The sequence below is a fragment of the Squalius cephalus genome, assembly GCF_949319135.1.
Source record: "Squalius cephalus genome assembly, chromosome: 12".
Lineage (NCBI taxonomy): Eukaryota > Metazoa > Chordata > Actinopteri > Cypriniformes > Leuciscidae > Squalius > Squalius cephalus.
In genome coordinates this window covers 3069083-3081618 of record NC_137133.1, presented here as the reverse complement: position 1 = coordinate 3081618, position 12536 = coordinate 3069083, and the positions used below count along the sequence as shown (strand labels likewise).

The window sequence follows — 12536 nt, the reverse complement described above, 5'->3', positions numbered from 1 at the left end:
ACCTAAAGTATTATACCTGGGTGTTCATGTTTGTCCTTTGGGCATGAATGATGCCACAAATCATATGATTTGCTGAGATGTTATTGTTTTATATTTTTAAGACTTTCACCTGGTTGATAAGATTGGCTAAAATAAAATAAAAATTATTTAAAAAATCCCACTGACATACATTAAAGTTGAGACCCAAGCCATTTCTACACAGCAAATATATATTTGAGACTGGTGACTTTTGTTGTTATTACTGAGAATACAAATTTTTCATGTGGTTAACATAAAATTTAACAAACAATCTTCACATTTCAATATAAACCTGCTTGAAAGTATGGGTGGACATAAATTATAACAATATTAGTTAGCATTGCTATTGATTGTTACCTACAACAACCAAAATGCTGATTATTCTGTGTAGTATAACTTCATTTTGTAGTCCTTGTTACACCTTACATGTACTTTATAATAACAGTAAATTATACACAATTAAGCAACTAACCATAGTCAAGTCAAGTCACCTTTATTTATATAGAGCTTTTTACAATATTGATTGTATCAAAGCAGCTTCACAGTGATAACATGAAAATAATACAACACAACACATTTTAAACCAAACCATTTAAGTACATGTTGTTAATTAATATTACTTAAATGTGTAATTTCATTGCAACAAGGACATCTTAAATAAGTGTAACTCAAACGGCACACTAAAGCAAAAGATATAAATAACCACCTTGAAACAAATGTTTATGTGAACCATCTAACGTGCCTTGGACTTTTGCACACACCAATACTGTATTTGATTTACATATTTACTCATCCATTTTGTGTGCTCATCTCTGTAGGAGATCCACCGTCCTCAGAGGTTCCTGCAGGATCATACCCGTTCATGGTCGATTCTGAGGATGGGCGTAAGGTTCCTGTGGTCCAGGCCTTTGCATTTGGAAAATATCTGGGATTCCTAAAAGTGACTTTTGATTCAAAAGTGGTGAAATATTCAGGCAACCCAATTCTTCTGAATAGCTCAGTAATACCAGGTAAGGAAACTCTAAACATTGAGACAAGATTTAAGGCACATGGTAAATCAATAGAGCATATAGGACAGGGGTGCCCAACCCTGCTCCTGCCGATCGACTGTCATGCACAGTTCATCTCCAACCCTAATCAAACACACCTGACTTTAATTTTCAAGTGATCCTGAAGACCTTAATTGGTTGGTCAGGTGTGTTTGATTAGGGTTGGAGATGAATTGTGCAGGACAGTCGATCGGCAGGAGCAGGGTTGGGCACCCCTGATATAGGACACTAGGCTTCCAGAAGTAAAAATTCAACCATGGAGAATTTCTGTGCTCGATGGCTGAATTCTGCCCGCATGAAAATAAAATTTGTAACAAAGGAGTTGAGCAGCAGCCTTCAAAGCCATTGAGTCGGTCTTTACCAACAGATATATCATTTCATAATTAATGACTACAAGTCAGTGGTTTTCATATTGTTTTATTTTATTTTTATTTGCAGTGCTTCATGGGAAGATAACTTCCTGCCCGAATGCAAGAAATATCTTGTTTTTCTGGATTTTTCTGGATTTGCTTCAAGTTTGTAATGTTGTGATTTATTTTGGAACTGGTTGGTTTAGTTCAAGTCTTAGAACTCTTGATTGAAGAATTTTTCTAAATCCTTTTGGAGAACATGAACTGGAAATATACTTCTGAACCAGGACCACTGAAAATGTGGGCACTCACTGGAACTTCAACTCAACTGCAGTCCTGGGGACCCAAACACACCTGATTCAGATCATCCGTTTGTTAAAGAGCTCCATGAACTGAACTGAGTGTCAGATAAGAGACACATACAAAATGTGCAGAGCGGTGAGTCCCCAGGACTGAGTTGGGAACTGCTGTAGTAAACTGCTATAATAGGCATGTCCAATCCTGCTCCTGGATTAGCCCTAGACTTCCCTAATTAAACACACCTGAACCAGCTAATCAAGATCTTCTGGATTACAAAGGCTGCGTCTGAATACTTAGGAAGCTGACTTGTTGCTTCACTGCTCTATCAGGCATTGACTTTGCAGGCAGCGTTTGTGGACGAAGGCACCTCACGAAAATGATTTCAGACAAGCTTCTGAGGCAGTGTAACGGTTTAATGATGTACAGCAAAATAGAGAGAGCTTTGGTGAAAACTAAGCAAATATTTAATTACTTCAGTAGTAATTTCTCTCTAGAAATTTAAATTGATATACATTTATTCATTTAGCAGACGCTTTTATCCAGAGCGACTTACAAATGAGAACAATAGAAGCAGTTAAGCTAACAATAGGACAACAATATGCAAGTATGCTATGACCCTCAAGATGACATCAAAAGTGGAAAACGGTTGTCAAAAACGTACATTTACAAACGAACGACCACCAACCGCAACTTTCAGACGCCATCTTTCTTTGACAACTGTCACAGAATGGAAAGCACAGGATTGTGGGATATCAAAGGCAGTGAAGGGTACATCTATGCTGCTTTCAAAAATCGTTTAGATGAAGGTCTCTTAGGAGACAGAAAGTGAAGCTAACATTGCATTCAGACGTGCCTTGATGCCTTCCTACAGAATGCTACCTCTGAAAGCAGCATTTTCCAGTTTTCGGATGCAGCCCAGAAACTACCAAGGTGGTGTGTTGGAGCGGGTTGGACGTTGACCGACCAGGAGCAGGATTGGACACCCCTGTACTACAATGTACCTATCAGATGTGATGCATTACTGTTGTGGATTGCCCTTTTGATATGTCAGTTTCAACCTGTCAACCTGTGATCCGACTTTGTCTAGATCCCGACATTCAGGCTGAAGTGGACAATTGGAGGAAGAATCTGGCCAATTACTCTTCTCAGTATGTAGGACAGACTCTTGTCTATCTCAATGGAACTTTTGAGGAATGTCGATTTCGTGAATGTAATTTGGGAAATTTAATCTGTGATGCCATGGTGAGTGAATAGGTCTATGATTTGACAGATAAATTTGCTGTTAAAGTTTGGTGGAATTTTTTGACAACATTGTTTAGCATATTGTTCTTCTAGATGGGACAAATTCTACATTTACTCTACAAAAAATGACGAACAAAAATTTCAACCTCAACGTCTTCAAATGCATTCAATGATAACCTCCTGGAACCCAGGAATAGACTTTTGTCCACTGTAGTGGACATTATATTTTAGTTTTAGTTTTTTAGACTGGATGCCTGTAAAGAGCACATTCAGGGCTTTTCAGAGATACCAAATGTTTGGAGGGTTCGCCATGACACCAACTTCTGTTTGGTCTTTTAGAACAGGGCATTGATTTCATACTTGTCCAATGTAGAGGACACCAGTACTTAAAGGAGTAGTTCATTTTAAAATGAAAAATCACCCCATGATTTACTCACCCTCAAGCCATCCTAGGTGGTGTATATGACTTTCTTCTTTCAATACAATCGGAGTTATATTAATAAACACCCTGACGCTTCCGAGCTTCATAATGGCAGTGGGTTGCAAGACTTGCAACCATTGCAACCATCAGTTTGAAGCTCAAAAGAGTGCATCCACCCATCATAAAAAGTGCTCCACACTATGGAAGCTTGTTTCCGCCACAGAATAAAACATTTTAAAAGATAATTGCGACTTTTTATCTCACAATTGCGAGTTTACATCTCGCAATTCTGACTTTATTTCTCAGAATTTCGAGATATAAAGTCATAATTGCGTGAAATAAAGTCACAATTGCATGTTATAAAGTCAGAATTGCGAGATATAAAGTCAGAATTGCGTGAAATAAAGTCGCAATTGCATCTTATGAAGTCAGAATTCTGACTTTTTTTCTCGCAATTGCGACTTTATATCACGTAATTCTGACTTTATAATATGCAATTGGGAGATATAAAGTCAGAATTGCATGATATAAAGTCGCAATTGCGTGTTATAAAGTCAGAATTGTGAGATAAACTATTCTGAGGTAAAAAAAAAAAAAAGTCTGTCTTTTTTTCCCCTTAGAATTGGACTTTATATCTCACAATTGTGAGTTTATATCTCACAATTCTGAGAAAATATGTCAGAATATATATATTTCACTAAATATTCAGATTTTACACAATTATTGTGCACTCGTGATTTTTCTAGAGTAAATTTTACTGCTGAATTATCCACTAATCTAGTTTACAATAGCATTTTTGTCATAGATTATGATCTTTTTTTATTTTTTTTATTTGTTGTTTTTATTTATAATGAAGTTGTCTGTATTTAGTAGATTGTGTTTAACACAAAATAGTGAGTATCGGTTCAACACACAGTTATAGAAATTCTACTTGTTTTAAAAAAACAACTGCGCTGGTATCGGATCGGTATCAGTCGATACTCAGAATTTTTGGGATCGGATCGGTTCTGAAAAAATGGTATCGGTGCATCCCTAGTCCAAAGCGTTTTTGTGATCACCCAAAACTATCTGGAGGCATGTACAACACATTTGTAAGGATCTGCCTACTTACCTCATCAGTCAGCCACTGAGCTGAACAAGAACCCTGCCAGTAACATGCAGCTTTAAAATAAAATAACATTTAAAAAAAACTGAACCGCCAGACATGCTAAAACTTCACACACATTTTTAAGAATGCACTGCAGTGAGAAACCATGTGGTTTTTTGAATGCAAGTCTGTTTGCATCTGGTTTTAACATTTGTCTTGTCTGACCACCTGTGATTAGATCACTGGACACAGTTGTTACTATCAGGTGCAAAAACACACACATTGAAAAACAATCTTTTGTACATGAAACGGTCAAATAAAAAATGTAAAGCTCTTAAAACCAAAATGTCCAGCTCTAAAACCACAAACAGCGGCCTCAAAGGTAAATATTAAAACTAAGAACCCAAAGAGCAAAATTTGAACCAGTGGGAAAGTGAAAATAAAAAATCCAAGTTAGTGTGCTTCCAGCCTTAAACAGAACTGCTATTTTATTGAAGGTAAAACAAAGCAATAGATTTGCTGTTAATCTTGCCCTTAAACCCATAGGATTACCCTCTTTGCTTGTATTTCAGGTCCATCATAATATTAAATATCCTGATGAAACCCAGTGGAACCATGTCAGCTCTTGTATTCTGAACGGTGGATCCATTCGATCACCTATTGATGAGCGAAACAGAAATGGTATGATTATTCAAAATCTCCAGTGCAAATAAGAAATAATATTGAAACAGTCCTAATGCATGTTTCGATTGAAGGTTCCATCACCATGGAGGACCTGATCTCTGTGTTGCCATTTGGAGGCACATTCGACCTGGTCCAAATTAATGGATCTGCTCTGCGAGAGGCCTTTGAGCACTCAGTTCGCAGATACGGAGGAAACACTGGGGAATTCCTACAGGTGTCAGGTATTGTTACCGTACATTGTGAACTTCTTGTAAACTCTTCAAATTTTAGCACTGGAATACCATTGTTACCATTGCTCAAAATGACATAAAAACACCACAAATCTAGTCCATATGACTTGTGCGTTAATTCAGATGAAGCAATGTAAATGTTTATAATTCCTCCGCAGGTTTTCAGCTGGTGTATGATCTATCAAAACTGCCTGGAAACCGTGTTAAAAGTGTGAATGTGCTGTGCACTGATTGTCGAATGCCCCGTTATGAACCGCTCAACCCCAAGAAGCTGTATAAAGTGGTGCTGCCCTCTTACCTAGTGGACGGAGGAGATGGATACACTATGATAAAAGACCAGAAACTCAAACATGACAGTGGTAAGTCATCATGTATGCTTATAACATGGTCTGTCTGAATACTCGATTCTGATTGGCTGAAAGGCGTGCAATAACACCATCTAATGCACAGGTAGTTCAAGTCACCGTTCTATATTAATGCGCTGTTTTCATTGAAGCACACACATACGTCACTCACACACACACAAACATTCAGGAGCACGGAAACTTATCAACGCTGTCCCGTGACTTAGCTTTGCTACTGAATTGCTACATTATATTTCTCAGCAACGAGGGGGTTATATCGCTGGTTTACGTAATTGAAGTTTAAGTACTTAAACTCACAGCTTCATAGCTAATAGAGTGAGATGCTAAACAGATGCAGGTATGAATCGCTCTATGAATCGCTCTCTATTGATAAGTAATTCAAATAAATGCTATAATTCATTCATTCAAATAAAAGTAATTTATTTGACCCATAATGCTGCCTGATCATAATCATACACTGCTTGTTCGTTGGCCAGAAGAGAACTGGCCCCGACTGAGCCTGGGTTCTCCCAAGGTTTTCTTCTCCATTCTGCCACTGATGGAGTTTTGGTTCCTTGCCACTGTCGCCTTTTCCACCTTTGTTGCCATTGGTTTTTGGCTTGCTTAGTTTGAGACATTAAAATGAACATTTATTTTAATATTCAACAATATTATTGATCTGCCTGCATTGACACCATTATATGAGAACTGAACTGAGCTGGACGATGACATCCCGGTTTTCTCCAGAGCGGCTATATATATATATAAATGAACTAAATTAATAACTTTTTTACAACAAAAATGAAACATCACTAAACTTACTTAAGCTGGACTGTGACGCTATTCTCTTCTGGAAACAAACTTTGTTGAATTATTTTCCTGTTCTCTCTGTAAAGCTGCTTTGAAACAATCTGTATTGTAAAAAGCGATATATATATAATTGTGACTTGACTTAATCTTACGCACTACTCTATCTCTCTGTCTGATTCAAAGCGGACAGAATGCTAGATCTAACGAGCCGTAACTGACCAAAATAACCGCCAGTTTTACCCTTCCGGTCAAATATTGCGCTGAAAAAATCAAAACCAGCTTTAAGTTGTAAATGCTGTCAAAAGACCGTGGTATAAGTGGGATAATCTACGGCTAGCTGTGCCTTGATAAATGGATAATGTACATCCAGCCGATTGTTATCTCAGAATAAACCCAGACAGGGTGATCAGGATTAGGTCTTCATCAGCCTGAAGGGGTTTATTCTGAGATAACAACCGGCTGGATGTACATTATCCCACTTGTTACACGGCTACTTGACACATAAGTAAATAATTAGACATGAAATATTGATCTAAGGCTAAATATTTTATCAGCTCTTTAAACGCAAAGCTTCCGTGGTGAGAGCAGTTTCAGCGGCAAGCTCAAACTAGACAGACATTTTAGGGATACGGTATACAGTCATACCACTTATTACACAGCATTTCACCACATAAATAATTATGGAGATAAGAGATATTGATTTGAGATTAAACTGTTTTAAAATCGTACCTGTTTGTTATCCTATAATCCAACAGTGTACTAAACAATAGTCACAAAATGGCAGCAACTGTGTTTGTATGAAACGAGAGAGAGCGAGTCCACGATACTGGATGACATAAATAACTGTGCACAAAATATTGAGTTTTAATATTTTATTAGCTCACCAAATGCAAAACTTGCACAAAGAAAAAACTGTTTCTAGCAAGTGTAAAGCGCTGCTGACTTCAGTGACCCGGATGAGCCTGTGTTTCTGTTTTCAGAGGTTGTTATCTGGGAATAACACACCGCTGGATTTCGCGATTGACCAATCAGAATCAAGTATTCCACAGACCCGTGTAATAAACGATTTTAATCCACTTTGCCTCCAGGTCACACATTAAAATCATTTATTGCACAGCTAGCCATGGATAACATATATGCACATTTAACTGCATATTTTATCATATATTTAGTATTACAATATACTATGTACTGTATTCCACAGGCGACCTGGATATCGCAGTTGTTGCCAGCTACATCACAGAGAGAAAGAGAGTTCATCCAGTTGTGGAAGGACGTATTCAGTTTTCCAGCTCTTGCATTGGACATCGAGGATACATGCCCATCATTCTGCTGGTGTGGGCTCTCTGGGTCATGATTGTTTAGCCAGTCAGATTACTTTCTATGTACTTGTGTAACAACATGTAGCATCAGGGGATAACAAGAAACCTTTAACCCAAAGATTAGTTGCCTTCACAGAAGAAAACAGTTCAGATTAACTGACAATTAACTCTGTGATCTAGTAAGGATAAAAGAATGTCACTCGTTTTGTTGCACGAGTTGTTATTAGAGCAATATAAGAGCAATAGAGATCTTCTATACAGGCATTTACTACACCTCTTCATAGATAAGTCACAGAATCCATAAGAGGGTATACTATGAAAAATCTCACAAGAAATGGCCAGGTCATTTATCAACCCAGAATCATTTTTTGCTTAAAAATATCTATTTTAAGATATTTTTGTGACGATATGTATGACGATTCATCACTCATTCAAATTCTCATTAATACAATGTGAAAATAAAACTAAGGTGTGAAGCAGAAATACATCATGGTAGTATGATTTAATTCATGCTGACTTTCTTAGCCGGATGATTTTTATCATTTTGTATTTTAGGAATACATTTTACACAATTAATACAGCTTTGTTTTTAACTCTTTGATCTATTTTTGATCAGTTTCACAAAAGTTTCATGGCCTCCCCAAATATTTTGTTGTATGACAATATATCAAAAGAAAGAACAGAGCCTCTTCTTTAAAAAAATATTCTAGCTTCATGCATTTTTTTTTTTTATCAGCACTTGAACATGGGTACGTTTCATAAAAAAAGCAACTTTTTGAGCAAAAAGCTGAGAAGATCGCATTTGTTTTCCAAAGACTACAACGTGCATAAGCGATGGTTTTATCGCTTGTTTCTGCTTCTTTTTTGCCAATGTTTTGATCCAGAGTTTCTGTACTCTTTCAGAAGTTGCGTAATATCGCCCCGTACCGTATAACAGTGATGACCTGTACATATTTTCTTGAGATTCTTCTCGGGTAGAGTTTCTTATATATGTATATGATTACAATTAATTAGCACAACTTGTGAAGATTATAGATGGTGATTGTGATTTCTTGTTTGTCTGGCCAGAAATCACCACTCTCTTTTCTTAGAGTTGCTATTCTTGTTCCTATAAAGCATTTATTTGAAGTACAGTAGAACATATATATTTATTAATTCATTCTAATACATATGACCAGGGACAAAAGAGTTGGATATATTACATTTTTATTTACTGAGAGCAAAGCCAGAACATTTACAAAACCCTTTTCCCCCCAGGACTTGTATTTCTCTTAACTGTATGACACAATATGAAATGTCTCAATTATATTTTTGAATGTTTTTTTTTTACTTGTTTCTGTATTTTTTGTTTTTCATGATGTCTTAAGTGATGTCTAGAATGTAAAATGGTCTGAAGGATGTTTTCATACTGATAAAGACATTATGTGGGATGAAGTAGATTTATACTCGATTCAAACTCCTGATGTTGTAATGCCGTTACAATTTAAACAAAACTGGAAAAATAAGGCAGGGATCCAATGATACAATGAAATAATCATGGCATACAAGTCAATAAATAATTGTGTTTTAGTAGTGCAATAAAATGCTGTATAATGTTGATGTCGAGACATTGACGATGTTTTACATCCATCTAGAGGAGACGGAGAGACATGCCTTCTGATTCTACAAAAGACAAAACAACAGAAGCTCCATTAATAAACATCATGAGCAGCTCTGTGTCAGAGCGTGACTATGGTTCAGAAGAGCGTTACCTTACTGAGCTCTGGGAATAACTCCTGGAGAGCGATGTCAAGCAGCACATACGTCATCTGTTAGCAAACCAGAGGAAGTGACAGATGAAAGAGAAACGGCACAATTAGCAGAAAGTGAGAGCATTTGAGGAAATGACAACAGTATGTTAGATTAGTTCGTACCTGTTTGTTTAGCAGAGGCTGCTGAATGGCATTGAAAAGCATCTTGACGCCCTCATACTTCGCTTCCTCGCCGATACATTTCCCGACTAGATCTGAGAACAGCGCACATCAGTTAGGGATTATATCTATATATATGATTAATCCATATTTAAATCACATCAACATTTGCAGAAATCTGTGTTTTCTCCTCCCTTTTAAATGTTGACTCTCCTAACTAAACTATACGGTTAGTTGCATTTTATTATTTGTATTTATCACTGGTACAAATAAACCTTCAAATGCCAACACATAACCAAATCTGCTGCATCTCGACATGCAGGTCTGGCTTTTTGTTGTTTTTGGGCTCTACTAGAATAGGTTTTCATGCTTGAATGTTCAAAAACACTTTGTTTTTAATATATTTGACACTGTTGCTCCACCTCTCTTCCCAGTCTGTCAGAAACGTTTCCCGAAAGCATCATTAGCCAACTATGGTCTCAAGTTCCGTCATTATCAACATAAGCCGAGGTTCCACCACAGGAACTTTCCCCAGGAACTAGGAACTTAAGGGCGGTACTCGGCGTGTTTCCACCGCAGGGACTTTCCCCAGGAACTAGGAACTTTAGGGTGATACTCGGTGTGTTTACACCGCAGGAACCAGGTTTCGGGTAAAACATACCCCCTCTGAAAGTCCCTGCTTGCGAGGTAGTACTTTTTCAAAGTTCAGGAACTTTTGGCAGTGGGACTTGGGCACTGATTGAGTGGAGTTCATGCCGCATTTTGATTGGTTGACTCCACACAGCATTTCATTTCAACTGGGAGGAGCAGTCGTGCGCAGTCCTACGTCACCGAAACCATAGTTCCAACGAACATTCGCAAACAACATCGCAAACTTAGATGGTTGGAAGTACAACTCAAGCTGTGCTTAGAAGCATAGTTTCTTGTTAAATGACATGTGGCCTAAAAGAGATCGTGCTCTTGGGCACAATAGGCAAGCTTACATTCTATAGCCGCTTTCCGACCAAGTAGTTACAGGAACTTAGTTCTAGGAACTGTCCACTTCTAAACAGTTCTAAGAACTACTCTCCCCCAAACTCGGTTTTGCTGTTTGCGTTCGCACTGGCCAAGTGGCCATAGGAACTGGTAGGAGGGGTAAGGGAGTGACGCAAGCACGGTGACTTTTATTTTGACAGCGCGACTGACCTTTATTTTGGCGGCGCTGAGAACGCCAGAGCAAACAATGCTCACATTCTCTGTGTTTATTAGTTAGCTGTCTAACAGTACTGTTTAATATGTTATTAGATAGAACTGTTATAGAAAGTAGACAGTATATGAAAAAAAGGTTATTAGCCTATGCCGTGTGGTTGATGTCCAGTGTTGCTAGCTGGGCAGATAAACATAATCATGTTTGGCTTGGTCCCCTCAAAGTTGCATTGGATTTTCTCTTCAGCATAAAGGTTTAGAGACCCATCTATCACTGTTTTCCATGTTTGTATAGTTAGTTTATGGAGTAAATATATAGGCTATAATCTGTGTGTTTACATTCTAGCTGTTTTAAAAATGGCGGGTGCTGGTGTTCTGCGTGCGTTCGGTCAATCAGCGTACACTAACGTCACGGGTAGTTCCTATAGTGCTGGTTTAGACCCTACTCTGAAGTAGGACCTAAATTAGTTCCTCCAAATGGAGTTCCTAGAACTAAAATCATTCCTAGTTCCTGCGGTGCGAACACGCCGACATCCGGGTACTTTAGCCGATAGTTCTAGGAACTGTGAAAAGGTTCCTCCGGTCGGAAAGCGGCTTATATCTTTCTTTCTATTATATATAAATATAAATATATATCTAAATATATATATCTCCGACGTATGAGGGATCCCGCGATGAATCAAACGTTAAATAAAGCAAAATGACATGGAACAAAAACATGCATGTTCGTTACAGCAGCATTTTGGAGATCTCGAATAGATTAATAAGTTATTACTCCACCTATATTGTTGAGCCAATGTGGTTCAAATGACAGATGTGCGACCATGTTACTACAGTTTTAGGAAACAGTCGTGACTAGTTGGTCTCCAACGATGCATTGTACTGCGGTAGTTAATCAGTGAGTTACATCGTTGTACGGGAAACGCAACCCTGTTTAGGTCATGTCTCTTCGAAGCCACTCCTTCTGAAAAGCACAATGTGCTCTGATTGGTCGGCTGGATCAGTATGTTGTGAATAGGATTTCAAACCACATATGAATGAAGCTTGAAACGTATTTGTAAAAATCGCATTTCATGTAATTTTTTGCGGTTCACACTTTCTAAATCCGATCGAATTTCAATCGGATATGCACAAAAATCTGATTTGGACTGACAGTCTGAACACAGCCTTACGAACTCAGCCAGGCCTTTCCCATTTGTTTTTAAACATGAACTTAAGACTACAAATGAGGCGTTTCAGGAAATTCAAAAACAGTGATTAATGAAACAGTGCTTCAGAATAATGCTTCAGAAACAGTGATTACTCATATATAAAATAACTCCCTTTGGAGTGACTTTGTGCTTTGAAACTACAGATCTTTTTCATGCTCAAATAGCAACATTACACACTAAAGAAAGATGAACATGTAAAAAAAAAAAAAAGATTAATAGGCTTTTAAATGTCACAAACAAATGATAACTGCGAGGTACTATGAAGTACCTGGTAGGTATTTCATCATCTCCTCAAAGGTCTTCTTGGCTCGTCTCTGTTTGTCCTCAGGAGAGCGTTCCTCTGTGCTCTCACAGAAAATAGCATCTGCAGTAT

At 37.8% G+C, this 12536-nt stretch overlaps 2 protein-coding genes across 10 annotated transcripts in view; one reads left to right on the top strand and one right to left on the bottom strand.

Moving 5' to 3' along the window:
- Positions 1–12536, top strand: part of LOC307168033 (snake venom 5'-nucleotidase-like) — a 475297-nt gene that overhangs the window by 13356 nt on the left and 449405 nt on the right. The window contains exons 4-9 of one of the 2 annotated variants that reach the window (XM_079887557.1): positions 837–1028; positions 2805–2959; positions 5040–5148; positions 5223–5372; positions 5540–5740; positions 7740–7870. In XM_079887557.1, the coding sequence (XP_079743683.1) occupies positions 837–1028; positions 2805–2959; positions 5040–5148; positions 5223–5372; positions 5540–5740; positions 7740–7870 (938 nt within the window). Of the gene's footprint in view, positions 1–836; positions 1029–2804; positions 2960–5039; positions 5149–5222; positions 5373–5539; positions 5741–7739; positions 7871–12536 lie in introns of those variants that run through there. The other variant, XM_079887558.1, reaches the window with a different exon arrangement.
- The window catches only part of snx14 (sorting nexin 14), a 57271-nt gene continuing 52867 nt past the window's right edge, over positions 8133–12536 (bottom strand). For 4 of the 8 annotated variants that reach the window (XM_079887527.1, XM_079887531.1, XM_079887529.1 and 1 more), the window contains 4 exons: positions 12432–12527; positions 9771–9862; positions 9609–9665; positions 8133–9519 (listed from right to left, as the gene is read on the bottom strand). In XM_079887527.1, the coding sequence (XP_079743653.1) occupies positions 9478–9519; positions 9609–9665; positions 9771–9862; positions 12432–12527 (287 nt within the window). In that variant the 3' untranslated portion in view covers positions 8133–9477. The remainder of the gene's footprint in view (positions 9520–9608; positions 9666–9770; positions 9863–12431; positions 12528–12536) is intronic. The other 4 variants (XM_079887528.1, XM_079887532.1, XM_079887530.1 and 1 more) reach the window with 1 other exon arrangement.